Consider the following 17,043-nt stretch of genomic DNA (forward strand, 5'->3'; position numbering starts at 1 on the left):
CAGCTTCTGGAGGCGAGAAAGGAAAAGTGAGTGGGAGGGGCAGATGCAAACCTGAGGTAGAGGTAGGACGAGAGCCAAAGGCACGGCCTCCTCGCCCCTAAAAAAAAACAGCACGCCCCTTTCATCACCAATAAACACATAAAGCCCCAACATCAATCAAAACGTCTAATGCAAACATCATTTATTATTTAAATCGCTCATTTCTCATTGTGTGCGTGTGTGAAGGGTAAAAGTAAGTTAGGATGCTTCTGAGTGGATGTTGGCTGTGCCTGTTGTACTTTTGCCAAGTGGCTGGGCATGCGGCGTGGCGGAGGGAAGGGCTGGTGGGTCTATCCAGTGGGCACAGGTCTCTGTGCTATTTGGTGGCCGGCGACCCCTCAGCCCGCTCTCTGAGCTTCCTAGCCCGGCTCGGGGGTCCCAGCGGGGGGCTGGTCCTCTTCCAGACGACCTGGAGCCGGCAGGGTGAGCTGGAGCACTGCACCGTGCGGGAGGAGGAGACCATCACCCGCGCCTACCTGGCCTTTTGCCGGAAGGAGCGGGACCGGCCGCCCGGCCGCTTCCTGACGGCCCCCGACCGGCGGCTGCAGGCGGAGCTGCGGGCTGTGGAGGAGCGGGGGCTCGGCTGCTGCTCCAGCCCGCTGACCCCCAGCCCCCATGCCGGGCTCCGGCGGGCCAGGAGGAGCCCCCCGGCCGGCCTCGCCGCCACTCTGCACATCCCGATCGGAGCCGGGTTCCTCCGCTACCCGCGCCCAGGAGCCAGGCGGCGGAGCCGGCGGGGCTGGACAGTCCCCGGCACCATCTGGTGCGGGGCGGGAGACTCCGCTCACAACTTCACCGATTTAGGTAAGAGTTTTCATACCGTCTTAATTTTTCAAAACCTCTCACAGAATCAGGACAATCTACTCATTTGACACTCCATTCAATGTAAATATAAATGTGTGCATGATGGTTCCAACATTTACAAGGGTACCCCCTTATAATCTGAAATTGTCCATCTTAGGTATATTTTTGCCTTGCATGTGCAATAATATTTAAAGGTGTTCTTGATGAAAAAAAGTTCAGTTGATTTGTGTGCAGATGCAACACAATAACCTGAACAGCAAATTCAAACTAAAGTTTGCACTTGTAGAGCGCCTTTTAAAGTAAAGAACAATAACCCAAGGGACTTCACAAGTGAATGTTGCCAAGGGGAGAGATGGAGCCGTGCAGGGGATGGACAACATTTGGCCAAAAAGCTGGCTTTTGGGACGACTTTTTAAGGAGTAGAGACTGGTAGACATGCAGAGGAGGTTAGAGCGGAGCCAATGCCACCAAAAGATCCCTCATGGGACGGGGACAGTGCAGGTGTATGATGGGACGGTGGGGGGGGTGAGTGCAGGTGTATGATGGGATTGGGGGGGGGGGGGAAGAGTGCAGGTGTGTGATGGGACAGGGGGGGAGGTGCAGGTGGATGATGACGGGGGGGGGGGGGTGCGGGGGAAGAGTTGCAGGTGGATGACGGGGGGAGGGGGGAGTGCAGATGGATGGGGGGAAGGCGAGTGCAAGTAGATGACGGGGTGGGCGGGGAAGAGAGTGCAGGTGAATGACGGGGGAGGGGGAGTGCAGGTGGATTACGGGACGAGGGCGGGGTGGGACAGTGCAGGTGTATGATGGGATGGTACAGTGCAGGTCGATGATGGGGGGGGCGGGGTGGGACAGTGCAGGTCGATGATGGGATGGGGGGACAGTGCAGGTGTATGATGGGACGGTGGGGGGTGGGGCAGTGCTGGTCGATGATTGGACGGGATGGGGCAGTGCTGGTCGATGATTGGATGGGGGGGGCAGTGCAGGTGTATAATGGGATGAGGGGCAGTGCAGGTGTATGATGGGATGGTGGTGGGGTGGGACAGTGCAGGTCGATGATGGGATGGGGGGGCGGGGTGGGACAGTGCAGGTCGATGATGGGATGGGGGGGCAGTGCAGGTGTATGATGGGACGGTGGGGGGTGGGGCAGTGCTGGTCAATGATTGGATGGGGTGGGGCAGTGCTGGTCGATGATTGGATGGGGTGGGGCAGTGCTGGTCGATGATTGGATGGGGTGGGGCAGTGCTGGTTAATGATGGGACGGGGGGGGGGGGGCAGTGCAGAACAGGATACAGGTTGCTGCATTTTGGACAAATGGGAGATTGTGGAGGATGGGAAGGCATTGGAATAATTCAGTCTAGAGTTGTCACAGAATGGATAAGAGTTTCAGTGGCAGAGGGATGGCAATGGCAATGTTGTACAGGTGGAAATAGGTGGTGTTGGTGATGGTTAGGATATGGGGTTTAAAACTCAACTCGGTATCAAATAGAATGCCAAGGATTCACACCGTGTGTTTCAGTCTGAGTGAGTGGCTGGGAAGGGGACAGAAGTGCTTGGAGAGACATGGCTTAATAAGGGACAGCACCATGGATTTGTTAAAGGCAAATTGTGTCTGACTAACTTGATTGAATTCTTTGATGACTTAACAGAGAGGACTGATGAAAGTAGTGCAGTAGATATGTATATATGGACTTTCAAAAGGCATTTGATAAAGTGCCACATAACAGACTTGTGTGGAAAATAGAAGCACTTGTGTTTAAAGGGACAAATGGTAACTTGGATATGAAATTGGCTAAGAAATAGGAGGCAGAGAGTAGTACCCTGTATTACAAAGTATTTACAGCACAGAAACAGGCTATTTGGCCTAACAGGTCCATGCCAGTGTTTATGCTCCTCCCACTGTACTTCATGTAACCCCATCAACATAGTCTTCTATTCCTTTCTCCATTATATGCTTAGCGAGCTTCCCCTTAAATGCATTCATACTAGTCGCCTCAACTACTGCCTTGTTTTTCTGACTTGAGAGAAGGATGCCATGGAGTCGCATTGGGATCATTGCTTTCCTTGGTGTATATATAAATTACCGTAGCCTACTTCTGTGCTGTAAGATTCTGTGATTCTCGGGCAGCGGAGCTTATGCTGGATCTGAAAACTTTAGTTTGCCCAATGTTAAGTTGGAGGACGTTGTGGCTCATCCATGACTTGATGTTGGACACATTACATCAATATCAACTTTAATTTATATGGTTACTTTAGAGAATGTCCAAAGGCAATTAATATAGGAGATAAGAAAAACATTATTGCATCACTTGTATATGACACTATAGTCATAGACAGCTCAGTCGTTGAGCATATTCAAGACAGATTTCGATAGATTTTTGGATATTAAGGGAATCAAGGGATATGGGGATAGTGCAGGCAGGTGGAAGATCAGCCATGATCTTATTGAATGGTGGAACAGGCTCGAGGGGCCAAATAGCCTACTCCTGCTCCTATTTCTTTTCTGCCTTTTCTTCCAACACTTTGTGTGAAGGTAGTGGCCCTTTCAATTAGCAGCAGGGAGGAGGAAAGTGTGTTCTGAGTTAAGTCTCTTTGACAGACAGACACACCAGACTGATATCTGAGCAAATTGATCACTTTAGACATTTCTTACACTCAACTGAAAGTTGATTTTTTTAAAATGTAGAATAATTAACATTCACCTTGTGCACCGCACCATATGTTGTGGTTGACATTTCATGTGTGGTCCTATAATGTGATTGGTGGTCCCTATGCAAAAAGTTGAAACTAACGCTCTTGTGTATTGATGAGTTAACTTCTGTGATGTTTTTTTTTAAACTTCTGTGATGTTAATGGAACTGAACTAACACGCCTGGAAGCAATTGTTGGTTACTCCTGCCTAACTTAAACAACTAAAGTACTTTTTCCAATGATGCCCTCCCTGGGGTAGCTGGTCCACATGTGTGAGGCCAGGCACCGTATCAGCAAGGTTGTCATAGCCGAGCTGAATCCTCTCTTCACCCAACGTCCACATACTTACCTGTTTTGAAGGGACCTGACCTGCTGAGTATTTCCAGCATTTTCTGTTTTTTTTCAGATTTCCAGCATCCGCAATATTTACTTTTTATAATAGAATGGGCACTGGATGGTGATCAGGAATGGGAATTATAGAATTTTACAGCACAGGAGGCCATTCAGCCCACTGTGCCTTTAAAATATATGATCAAGTCTGCATTCTTTATTTTAATAATCCTGGTATTAAAAAAAATGTCCCAACCCCTCCTTTGCTCTTTTTATGATCTTAAATTTATGCCCTGTAGTTACTGACTGACTGACTGATCAGTGGAAATAGTTTTTCCCAATTTACTCTATCAAAACCTTTCATAATTTTGAACATGTCTATTACATCTTCTCTTAACTTTCTTGTAACGAAAAAAAGCCCACTTTCTCTCGTAGCTCTTGATAACTACAGCCTCTTTTCCCTGGTATCATTTTAGTGAATATTTTCTGCACCACCTTCATTTCTTGATATCCTTCTAAAGTAAGGTGCCCAAAACTAGACACAATATTCTGACTGCAGCCTAACCAATAATTTGTATAGGTTTAGAATTATCTCTTGCCTTTTGTACCCAGTATCCCTATATTAAAACCTAGGATCCCATTTGCTTTTTTTAAAAACCGCTTTAGCAACTTTTCCTCTCTCTTTTGTGCATCTGAACCCTGAAGTCTCCCTGCTCCTGTACTCCTTTTAACGTTTTGCTGTTTTCTGTATATGTTTTCTCCTTATTCTTCCTTCAGAATGCATCAGCTTACATTTCTCCACATTAAATTTCATCTGCCCAACCTACTAACCTATCTATATCCTCCTGAAGTTGCTTACAGTCCTCTTCATGATTAACCACGCTCTTGCTTTTTGTGTTTTCTGCAAATGCTAATATTGTGCACCCTATAAACAAGTCCAGATTTATATGGAGAAAAGTAGTAGTCTTAACACGGAACCCTGGGAGACACGACTGTTTGTATCCGGCAAGTCTGATAAACATCAGTTAACTCCTATTCTCTATCCTTCAGCCAACCTCCTATCAATGCAGCCACACCTTTAATACCATAGAATCATAAATTCACAGAATAGTACAGTACAGAAGGAGGCCATTCGGCCATTGAGTCTCTGCATTCATTTTATCAACAAGCTTTATATGTGGCAACTTATTAAATGTCTTTTGAAAATTCACATACTCAACATGCACTGTATTTGTTGATCAAATAAAACAGATTATCTGGTCATTATCACGTTGTTGTTTGAGGGAGCTTGCTGTGCAAAAATTGGCTGCCACATTTCCTACATTGCCACAGTAACTACTCCAAGTATTTTATTGACTGTAAAGTGCTTTGAGACGTCTGGTGGTCGTGAAAGGTGCTATATAAATCCAAGTCTTTCTTTCAGTGCACACCGTTACTTTCTCAAAGACTTATCTGTCAGACATGACTTGCCTTTTACAATTTCATGCTGGCTGTCTTGAATTAACCTACATCTTTCGAGGTGAGTACTAATTTTATCCTATACCCTCGTCTCTCGAAGCTTGTCACTACAAATGTTAGGCAGGTTTTTTCAATGAGACAGGGAGAACTTTCCCAACCAATCTTGGACAATCCGTAGTTACTGGCTCTCAGCATTTGAGGGGAACTCCAGCCAGACTTGGACATCGATTTTATGAATCAAAAGTGTCAGCAGTCTTATCTCATAGGTTAGAAAATGTTCAACTATTTAAAAATACAGGAAGATGCTTGACTTCTAATATGTGAGTCCTCTCGCATCTAAACACTAGCCTCTAAATTCTCCTGCTGCATTGCAACCTTTCCAATCTCTCTTTTTTAGATATTTGTATGATCAGTGCTCCTCTGAACCTTCCTCTTAAGCTGCAAATGCACCCTCCTACATGCTCTTTCTGAATCCTTACTGTGTTGAAATGAAAACTCATTGCAGACTCCTATTCTCAACTCATTGTTTCTCAGTAACTAAAAAACTCCTTATCTCCCTCAGTCTTCTCTCCCTCCTACAGTCTACAGGATTTAAAAACTCAAGCTTGGCATCATCTAACCACTATTTCCTGCCTTACTTTGTCATCCTTCCTGCTCCTGATGGTACACTGTTCTGCGGGCCTTCTCCTGCACCCAGGTTGCTCAATTGAAATGAAAATAAAGATTGTTTAATATTTTTAAGCTTTAACCTCTCAGTGCAGATCCATCAATTTTAATTCTAATGTGTGAGATTGGTACAGCGGTAGCATGCTTTCCATGGAGTTGGGACGGTTGTGGGTTCAGACCCAGCTCCAGGTATTTGAGTATATAATCTAGGCTAATGCTTCAGTACCGTACTGAGCGAGGGGATGCTGCCATCTTTTTGATGAGATGTTAAACTGAGGGCTTTTTACCTGTTCAAGTAGATGTAAAAGATCCCATGGCACTATTCAAAGAAGATTAGGAGAGTTTTTCTGGTGTCCTGGCCAATGTTTATCCCTCAACCAGCACCACCGAAATAGATTAACTGGTCATTTATCTCATTGCTGTTTGTGGGACCTTGCTATGCGTAAAGTGATCACCCCATTTGCCTTGCAAAACAACAGTGATTACACTTCAAAATAATTTATTGGCTCTAAAATACTTTGGGATGTCCTGACGACATGAAAGGTGCTATATAAATGCAAGTTCTTTCTTTTTTCATCGTATGTCTTTTTGTTCTCTGATTATTGAGGAATTCCTACCTACCCTGTCCTTTTGTATGAGTGATATTTTGCATGCTGATGCAGTGTGCTGAGCTTTGCTGGTTCATACCTACACTTGTGAAAAAGCAGTGGTCTGCAGCTTTCTGCCAACATGGCATATGTAATGATATGATTGGATTATAGAAGTCATGTGTGAGGATAAATTATAAATAATTTTTTTTTTTAATGAAGCGACCTTTTTAATCATGATTTGTGTTTCTTGAAGTTGCTGACTCATGCTGATCTGCATGGATGTCTATAGACCTCTCCCGAGTGGGCATACCTGACATGAGAGCTTAGACAGTGAGTGTCTGCAAGTTGTTCAACCACAAAGGAACATCACAGCCAATCCTGCTGTCGTACTCGGCCGCCACACAGCACACACCACGCGTGCCCGCACCGCACACCGCACCACACACAACGTGCCATGCACGGCACGCATGCACGGCACGGCATGCACCACATACTGCACCGCATACTGCACTACACACACCTTCCAGCAGGAGTCACTCAATCATGATCAGGAACCATGTCTAATTTTACCCTTCCATATCATGCAGACACTAAGGCCAACTTGTACTGCAGTCCCAGCAGAGACCAGCTAACCAGCACAGGCCAAGGATCAAACCAGGAACTTTCTTGCTCTGTATACCGCATCAGCCCATAATGAAACCATTGTGGGGACCTTGAGAATTTTACTTAATATTACAGGTAGAACTTAAGTTGCAACACTAAAATATCAACAAGCAATGAGAATGGCAGAATGTCAGCATGATATCTTGACATTAGCCAACTCATACCCCACTCCTTGCCTTCCCTGGTCCATTTGCCCAACCAGTCATCAATCCTTCTTTATCAAATTAGGGCGTCCAGTGAGGTTTGTGCTCCTGATCACTTTCCTGTCACCGCGACTACAAAAATGCGCATGTGTGGATGTTGAGTAAGGACAAGAATAGACTCGGCTGTGCTGACCCATATGTCAAGCAACCTGTCAACAATCACTGTCTAGGCACACCTGTGAATAATGTATACTTTGTGGGATACAAGAGGGGGCTTGGCACCTGTAAAACTATATCCCAGCAATGACTCAATGTCCTCAGGACAGGAGGGGGGAAATTTGCATGAAAGAATCCGTGACATCCTCTGTATCATTAGTTTAATCATTATATGACTCTCTTCAGGCATAACTGCTATATCAGGTTACCGGGGAGAAGATGCTTGAGATTATATTGTTTGTACAGTGAGTTAGATCAGATTATCTGCTTCTGCTGCATTTTAAAGAAAGCAGTGATGCCACAGTGAAATCTCATTGACGTTCTTTATCGTGGTTTTATGGCCGGCTCAATATCTCAATTGTTGAGCCGGCTGTAAAATTCGCAGTGGCCCATCCCTTTAAAAGAAGGGAAAGGAAGAGACGTTGTGATGCATTAGCGTGACGCAGCACAACTGCATCATGGTGATGTGCTCAGTATAGCGCTGAGCGTCTCGCTGCGCTTTCGTCCCGCTAACGCTGTGGTACTGGCCCACGGAGGTGAATTACGCCTCGGATACCACCCGCAGACTTTTTTGCTTCAAAGACTCCAATTCCGGGACACTTAGCTGCCCATCTTGCCGGGCACTAAATCTTAATTTAATTCGAATTGTGCGCCACAAATGGGCCGTGGCGCAACTTTGCCCCCCCCCCCCCCCCCCATTGTCTTATGGCAAGTACGCTTTTCACATCTCTCTCTTGTCTGGCATTGTTAGCTGAATGTCTATTCCTGTTCCTTTCGACTCTGCGTACGACATATAGGCGTTGCAACTGCAATTGCAACGGCTATAATCAGTCTGCTTTTGCAAAAACTCTCCGTTTAGGACATAGCTTAGCTTTGCAACCACACTTTTATCTCTACACAAGCCTGATTTAATCTCCTGCCCATTTCTGCATGATTTAACCTCATCTATTTTAAAAAAAAAAGGTCACAGGCTGGTAACTCCCCAACAGTCATGTCTCTTTAGCAGTAAGAGCGATTTGACAAAAAGAAATCTTGTACAGCATAATATATTTTATAATCTATGCAAAAGCAAGGTTCATAATCTCTCACTACCCTATTGGATCAATGTATCAGCCAGTGCGAATCGTGCAGACCAGGAATGCATCAGATTTGATCCCAGGTCTGTCGTGAGTTAGCGAATCTCTGGGATAGCAGTTGGAACCATCAAACTTGGCCTCAGCACTCCTGAGAATGGAAAGGGGAAATTAGCCAGAGTTCCCACTTCTGGTTACTATCCATTGGAATCCCTCTCACCCCTCCACCACCCTGGAAGAATGCATGTGTCTGAATGTTGGCTGGGCTCTTACACAAAATATGTTTATAAAACTGGATACTTTATAAATATAAAACCAAGACATGCTGGAAATGCACAGTAGGCCTGATTAACATGCTCCGTAATTATTTCCAGTATTTTCTGTTTATATTTTGCAGTTCCGGCAAACTGGTTTATTTTTCGTATTTGTTGAGTGTGCTGCAATCAGCATCATCATGTGTAGTTGTTGGAAATAGAGTCAGAGTTGGCCATTGCCACATAGGCTGCTATTTGTCTTTGATAAAATTGCTTACTTCTAGGTTACTGACTTAGGTTCAGGCACTAAGTCCAGCTGCAAATGATCAGCAATTCCCCGCAGAGGATGTTTGATTCCCAGCATGCTGTTAAGGGTGAACTATATCTTGTTAAAAAGTCTTTGGCAAGCCTTTCCCCCCAGTTCCAAATTTGCCAACTACAATAATGTAAATCATCTTGAAATGTGTCAGGTCATGAAAAGATCACTGTGCTACCATTATGTTAATCTGTGGCAGCTCCCTACTTTTCTCCCTCACCATAATAATGGTCCCCTTTAAAAGAAAGACTTGGATTTATATAGCCCCTTTCACGAGCACTGTACGAGTTGCATATGTAATAACTCAATAGGCTTAGTACTGGGAACTCAATCAGGTGCGACCTGACTCTACTTTATTAGCTCTCTGAGAGGATTAAACATGGAGGCTTTCTTTATATACAAGGTCTGCACGTATGTATCTGTGGCCCAATGACCTCTGACTGTCGCTCCCCCTGGTGGCAGTTAAACCCAGGCATACATACATTACATCATTTCCCTCCCCCCAAGATCTTGGTATCAGTCCTATTTACAAATTGAGATGGTTCGGGGCTTTCCGCTCCATAATTGATCGTCTCAGTTCAATTCCAGATCTCTGTGAGCTCTCCGAGTCATTCATGACTTGCGGCTGGGTAGCCGATCTAATGGGAGTGACAGTGCCCATGCCGGAGATTCATTGACAACAGCAGGGTCTTCTGATGGCTGAATATGAATTGGTTGGTCATTGATGGTGTCTTGTTCAAACTGTTCCGGTTCGTCTGTGTGCTGCAATTTCGTCTGATCAATGTGCCTCCTGCATGTTTGCCCATTAGCGAGCCTGATAATAAGAACCCTGTTGCCCTCCTTGGCCGTATCAGTGCCAGTGATCCACTTGGGGCCTTGACCATAATTTAGCACATACACAGGATCATTAATAGAGATGTCGCATAACACGGCACTGCTGATGTTGACGTCTGTTTTCAAGGTGATTGTTAAGATCAGGGTGGACAAGTGAGAGCCTGGTCTTGAGACCTCACTTCATCAACAGTTCAGCAGGGGGGACTCCGGTAAGCGTGTGTAACTAAGCAGTATGCGTGACAAGCGAGTCTGCAAAGAACCGTGAGTTACGCGTTTCAAGCTCTGCTTGATGGTTTGGACGGCCCGCTCTGCTTGACCATTGGACGCGGGTGAATGGTGCTGACCTTGCGTGCTTGATACCATTGAGTCTCATAAACTCTTGAAACTCCAAACTCGTGAAGCACAATCCGTTGTCGCTCAACGATGTCGGGCAGACCATGAGTGCCGAACATGGCACGAAGGCTCTCAATGGTGACTCTGGATGTGCTGACATGATTACACATTCTATCCATTTGGAATACGCATCTACCACCACCAAAAACATTTTTCCCAGGAAAGGACCCGCATAGTCAATGTGGATCCTCGACCATAGTTTGGATGGCCACGACCATAGACTTAGCGAAGATTCCACTGATGCATTGCTTAACTGCACACAAGTGTTGCACTGATGCAAACAAGACTCCAAATCAGAGTTAATGCCAAGCCACCAAACGTGAGACCTGGCAATGGCCTTCATCATCACAATACCGGGATGGGTACTGTGTAAATCCTGTACCAATCTCTCCCTGCCTTTCTTGGGCATAACAACATGATTACCCCATAGCAAACAATCAGATTGAATGGATAGTTCGTCTTTGCGATGGTTGTAAGGTTTGGTCTCATCACACACTTCTTTGGGAATGGCTGACCAATCACCACTAAGGACACAACGTTTTACAACTGATAAGATCAGATCCTGGCTGGTCCAGGTCCTAACTTGTTGAGCAGTGACAGGTGACCCTTTACTCTCAAAAGCATCCATGACCAACAGTAAGTTTGCGGGCTGTGGCGTTTCCACCTCTGGAGTGGGCAACAGTAAATGGCACAATTCTCGGTGCCAGGTCTATGGCGAATGACAATCATAGGCAGATAATGTCAGCGCCCACCTCTGGATGCGGGACGACGTGTTGGTATTGATAACTCTATGCTCTGAAAACAAAGATATGAGCGGCTTGTGATCGATTTCAAGCTCGAAATGAAGGCCAAACAGATACTGGTGCATCTTTTTAACCCCATATAGCACGCTAAAGCTTCTTTCTCTACCATGCCGTAGGCTCTTTCCGCTTTAGACATGCTTCTCCACGAGTACGCAACGGGTTGTACTTTGCCTGACTCATTGGATTGTTGGAGCACGCAACCAACCCCATGTGATGACACGTCACAGGCCAATACTAAACGCTTGCACGGGTCATAATGTACCAGCAATTTGTTGGAACAAAGCAGATTTCTAGCCTTCTCGAAGGTCCTGTCTTGAGATACAGCCCAAACCTAGTTGTCGCCTTTTCTGAGCAGCATGTACAGTGGCTCTAATAATGTGCTCAATTTAGGTAAGAAATTACCGAAGTAGTTGAGAAGACCAAGGAACGAATGCAGCTCCTTCACATTTTGGGATCTGGGTGCATTTTTGATAGCCTCTGTTTTCAAGTCCATAGGCCTGATGCCGTCAGCAGCAATCATCCTTCCCAGGAATTCGACTTTCAGTGTCATAAACACGCACTTTAAACATTTCAGCCTGAGCCCCACTTTGTCCAGACGACGTAGAACCTCTTCCAGGTTGTGCAGGTGTTTGGCAGTGTCACGACCTGTGATCAGAATGTCGTCTTGGAACACCACGGTTCTAGGGACGGACTTCAGTAAACTCTCCATGTTTCTCTGAAATATGGTTGCAGCCAAGCGAATTCCGAAAGGACACCTGTTGTAAATGACCAGCCCTTTATGCATATTGATGCACGTAAGTTTCGTCGATGATTCGACAAGCTCCTGTGTCATATAGGCCAATGTCGGATCCAATTTGGTGAACGACCCAGCTAGCGTTGCAAACAGGTCATCAGTCTTTGGTAACGGGTACTGATCCTGTTTCAAAACTCGGTTGATTGTAACCTTGTAGTCTCCACAAATCCTGACAGTGCCAGCACAGGAACAATGGGACTAGCCCATTCATTAAATTCAACGGTGAAATGATCCCTTCACGATGGAGTCTGTCCAGTTTGATTTTGACCTTCTCCTTCATCATGTACGGGACTGCCCGGGCTTTGTGATGGACGGGTCTTGTATCCAAGTCCAGGTGGATCTGCATTTTGAATCCCGTGAAGTTGCCGATGCCCGGTTCAAACAGCGAGGGAAATTTGTACGAAGCATCATCCACCGATGACAAAGCTTTAATATCGTTCCAGTTCCACTTTATTTTTTCGAGCCAACTCCAGCCGAACAGCATTGAACCATTCCCTGGAATGATCCACAGCGATAGATCATGAACCGCCCCATCGTACAACACCTTGACTGCTGCATTTACTGGACTCTGATTGGGTTTCACGGCCTTGGTGTCCCACAGCTTTTCGAAAGTCCTCTGGTTCATAATTGACTGACCCTTGTCTAAATCCATAGATACCAGCACGCCGTTCAATTTTACTTTAATCATTTTCGGTTGGTTTTTTGTCGGGAATGAATACACTATACACTTCCTCCTCTGGTATCTTGGATTGCATTGCCGGATCCCCTCCAGATCGGTCACCATCATCCATGTGGTGTGTCACAGGGCGCTTACTGAGCTGCGGTCATATCCGCTGAAGATGCCCCATTTTTGCACAGCCTCTACAAATATACTGTCTGAAACAGCATTGATGAGGCCGATGATTGCCCCCACAACGCCAACGAGGTGAAATCGGATTCGTGCCCAATGGCGGACTTCGAGCAGCTACGGGTTTCGCAAACAGTCGGGTAGGCCCTGCCAGGTGCAGCTCTGCCAACCGACGACACAATCTGGTGCACAGTACTTGCCGTGGAGTTCCAACTCTGCGGGGATATCTGCTTTATACTATTGACCGTGGTCAGGTAAGCCTGGGCGGTCGTGATGGTCCTGCTCAGATCCACTGTCTCCGCAGCCAGCAGCTTCCACAGGATCACCTCGTGGTTTATGCCTGTTACAAAGACGTCGTGCAGCATATCTTCCAACGTGGTTCCAAACTTACACGGCCAGCGAGGTGTCTCCGGCCAGCATAAAATTCTGCCACGTCCTGGCCCTCAGAACGAACATGTTTGTAAAAGCGGTATCTCAAGATAATGATGCCTTCTTTAGGTTTGAGATGGTCCTGAATCAGAGCACACAATTCCTCATAGGTCTTTTCTGTTGGATGTGCAGGTGAGAGCAGATTCTTTTGAGGCCATAGATTTTTGGGCCACAATCCGTGAGGAAAACTGCCCTGCGCCTAACTGCGTCAGCGTTTTCATCCATTTTGTTGGCCACGAAGTACTGGTCAATGCGATCTATAAAATCCTCCCAGTCTTCTCCCTCCACGAATCGCTCCAGGATTCCAACGGTGCTCATTTTTTTTTGTGTGTGAAAGTTCGTATTGTGCCTCATTGCCAAATGTTGCGTATGCAATAACTCAATAGGCTTAGCACCGTGAACTCAATCAGGTGTGACCTGACTCTACTTTATTAGCGCTCAAAGTGAGGATTAAACATGGAGGCTTTCTTTTATATACAAGGGCTGCATGTGTGTCTGTGGCTCAGTGACCTCCAACGGTCGCTCCCCCTGGTGGCAGGTAAACCCAGGCATACATACATTACAGTCTCAAAGTGCCTTTCAGCCAATAGAGTGCTTTTGGAGTGTAGTCACTGTTGTAATGTAGGAAACGTAGCAGCCAATTTGCGCACAAGCTAGCTCTCACAAACAGCAATGTGATAATGACCAAATAATATATTTTAGTTATGTTGATTGAGGGATAAATATTGGCCAAGTCACCGGAGATAATTCCCCTGCACTTCTTTAAAATAGTGCCATGGGATCTTTTCCGTCCACTTGAGAGAGCAGACGGGACCTCGGTTTAACGTCTCATCCAAAAGACGGCACCTCCAACGGTGCAGCGTTCCCTCAGCACAACACAGGAGTATCAGCTCCAGTCTGTGCCCACAACCTTCTCACTCAGAGGCGAGAGTGCTACCCACTGAGCCACAACTGACAAAAGTGAATTCCTTTGTGATCTGTAGTGTACATGCATACATCAGCACAAAATGACTGCTCCTGTCCAGCATTGAAAGCCTGGGAGCCAGGACAGTCTGAGACATCAGAGCAGAGTGGGTATACAGATAATTCTCTTTAAAACGTTTAGCATTATGTGGTAATTCATATGATCTACACTTTATCCAAGGGTCAGGCTGTTTCCATTTTGCACAAGGAGGACATCAGCCATGATATGCAAGATGTGTGATCATGAGGAACTGAAGTGAAACAAATGTCTTTCTTACAAATCTCCCCTTGTTTTCTCTCTCGTTTTAATTTATATTTTTCCTTTCCCCTGTCAAAGATGTTGACTCCTTCCTGGGGTACAGTTCCACAGGTATCGGCAGTCTTCTAGTACTTCGTTCAAGTGGCTATTCGCCATGTCAGTTAGTGCCAGCAGCAAAGCATCACTGCCTCGCCCAATGCCGCCCTTGCCCAATACGGTCCGCACATGGACTCTTTATATCGGTAGTATTCAGCGTTGGGAATCCTGACTAATTCATCCTCGGCCCAGAGAAACCAAGGTTAACTGTAGCTCCTCAACTGAGATCAGCTAACTCAATAGCTCTGAAAATGAATTTAGGACTTTCTCTGTATGGCTGAGTACCACAACTAAACTACTGTACTAACAATTTTCTTCACAGATTGTGCCCACTAAATGTTACAATTTTAACCTGTCAATGTCTCTTTAAATATTGATACCATAAAGGAACTGTACATTCCTTGAATCATTCTTTATTAGTAATCACTGTTCCCATGTTTAGGAATATTTGATCAGACAGACTTCTGCTGCAGAGAACATGACCATTGCGAACATAAATTAGGTGCTTTCGAATACAACTATGGAATGCGAAACTTCAGGCTGCACACCATATCCCACTGTGACTGTGATTATAGGTAAGCCAGATGCCAAGGTCCATAGCGTTAGACTGTCACCAAAGTAGGAGAGATGGACTAAATCAAGAAATAATGATTAGGTTACGCTTAGTTGCATTTAAAAAAAATTGCAGATAATAAGTGAGCAGGACGGTAAGGAGGTTGGTGAGGTAAGTCCCTCCCCCCTATGGGAGTGCTCGGTGGGGAGGTCGGCAGGGGTGAATGGTTGCTGCTCACAAGGAAGCAATGTTGGGTGCCCTGATGGGCCTTTTGGAGAATACCAAGGGAGGCACAGACGTTAGCTGTAGGTTTATTCAAGTGGTATTTAAGTTTCAAATGTGTTAGGATAGGAATTGGGAGGGGCAGGCAATTTACCCAAGAGGGCAGAAATGAAAGCTAGCATGACGGAATGATGGGGAGGAGACAGGGGAGAAAGCTAGTGTCATGTATTCAACCAGCATTGTAACCCATGTATAAACTGACCTAAGTTGTACACCGTGAGAACACTAGCCACTAGGTAGGAGACACTCCTGACCTGGACCTTCAGATATGGAAGGGAAAGCTCCACCCACTTTCATCACTTGAGTGCTAAGGAATAAAAGACAGGTCACAGACTGACCTCTCAAGCATGGGCCTCGTGTGCATTTATACTGTGTAGTAAGGACGTATCAATGGCGACAAGAAACTGGGATTTAAACCATGTGAGCATGGCCACTAGCAGAACAGACGAGAGGTACTGTGTTAAGGAATGGTTGGGACAGAGATTCAACATTGTTAAAGCAGCACACAGTTCTCCAGGCAGACAAGGGCAGTCAGGAATGCCTCAACATGTAGTCGAACCCAGAGGGGGAGTTCGACAGAGACAATGGCAAGCTGAACAGCGATTCACGCCATTGCAAGGGACAATGCGGCCAGTAATGGGGTCATCAACACCTGTTAATGGTGCACTCAAGGACAATAACAGGGGCAGTCAGGGACGATCGACTGGCAAGGGACCTTTTGTTTCAAACCGTAACTCATGCTGGAGGCGTGGAGGCATACATTCAGCCGGAGTTTGCAGAGATGAGCAAAATACCTGCAGAAATGGACACTGGGGGAAATCGCTGGAAGCTGAAGTTCAGCGAGTTCATGTGGAGCACGTTTACAGTTCATACACCAGGACGCCACCGATAATGATGAAAGTGCTCCTCACATCCCAGTATCAATGGAGTTAGACACAGGTGCCAGTCAGTCCCTGATGGGTATCAAACAGTTCAAAAAGTTGTGGGCATCCAAATCCAGGAGGCCAAAATTATCGCCGATTGACGCACAGCTACGGACTTGCACAAAGCAGATCATTCCGGTGCTAGGCAGCGCCATGGTAGTCGTGACCCACAAAGATTCGGAGAACAGGTTGCCACTCTGGATTGTCCCAGGAGACGGTCCCGCACTACTGGGGAGGAGTTGGCTTGCTGTCATGAACTGGAAATGGGGCGATGTCAATGCGATTTCCTCTGTGGAGCGAGTATCGTGCTCACAGGTCCTGGACAAATTTGACTAATTATTTCAACCCGGCATTGGCACTTTCATGGGGGCCAAGGTAGTGATTCACATAATCCCGGACGCCAGGCCAGTACACCACAAGACCAGAGCGGGAAAAGATAGAAGGCGAATTGGACCGCCTGCGGAAGGAAGGCATCATCTCGCCAGTCGAATTGAGTGACTGGGCGAGCCCGATTGTGCCGGTGCTCAAGGCGGATGGGTCGGTCAGGATATGTAGTGATTACAAGGCCACCATCAATCGGGTGTCACTCCAAGACCAGTACCCGCTACCGAGAGCGGAGGACCTC

General features: G+C 46.2%; 1 protein-coding gene across 2 annotated transcripts in view; it reads left to right on the plus strand.

Annotated features, from left to right (window-relative positions):
• The first annotated feature begins 224 nt into the window (after positions 1 to 224).
• The window catches only part of pla2g3 (phospholipase A2 group III), a 38,190-nt gene continuing 21,371 nt past the window's right edge, over positions 225 to 17,043 (plus strand). For both annotated transcript variants that reach the window (XM_070886377.1, XM_070886378.1), the window contains exons 1-2: positions 225 to 843; positions 15,103 to 15,235. In XM_070886377.1, coding sequence (XP_070742478.1) covers positions 243 to 843; positions 15,103 to 15,235 — 734 coding nt within the window. In that variant the 5' untranslated portion in view covers positions 225 to 242. The remainder of the gene's footprint in view (positions 844 to 15,102; positions 15,236 to 17,043) is intronic.

The sequence above is a fragment of the Pristiophorus japonicus genome, chromosome 8, assembly GCF_044704955.1.
Source record: "Pristiophorus japonicus isolate sPriJap1 chromosome 8, sPriJap1.hap1, whole genome shotgun sequence".
NCBI classification, from domain to species: domain Eukaryota; kingdom Metazoa; phylum Chordata; class Chondrichthyes; family Pristiophoridae; genus Pristiophorus; species Pristiophorus japonicus.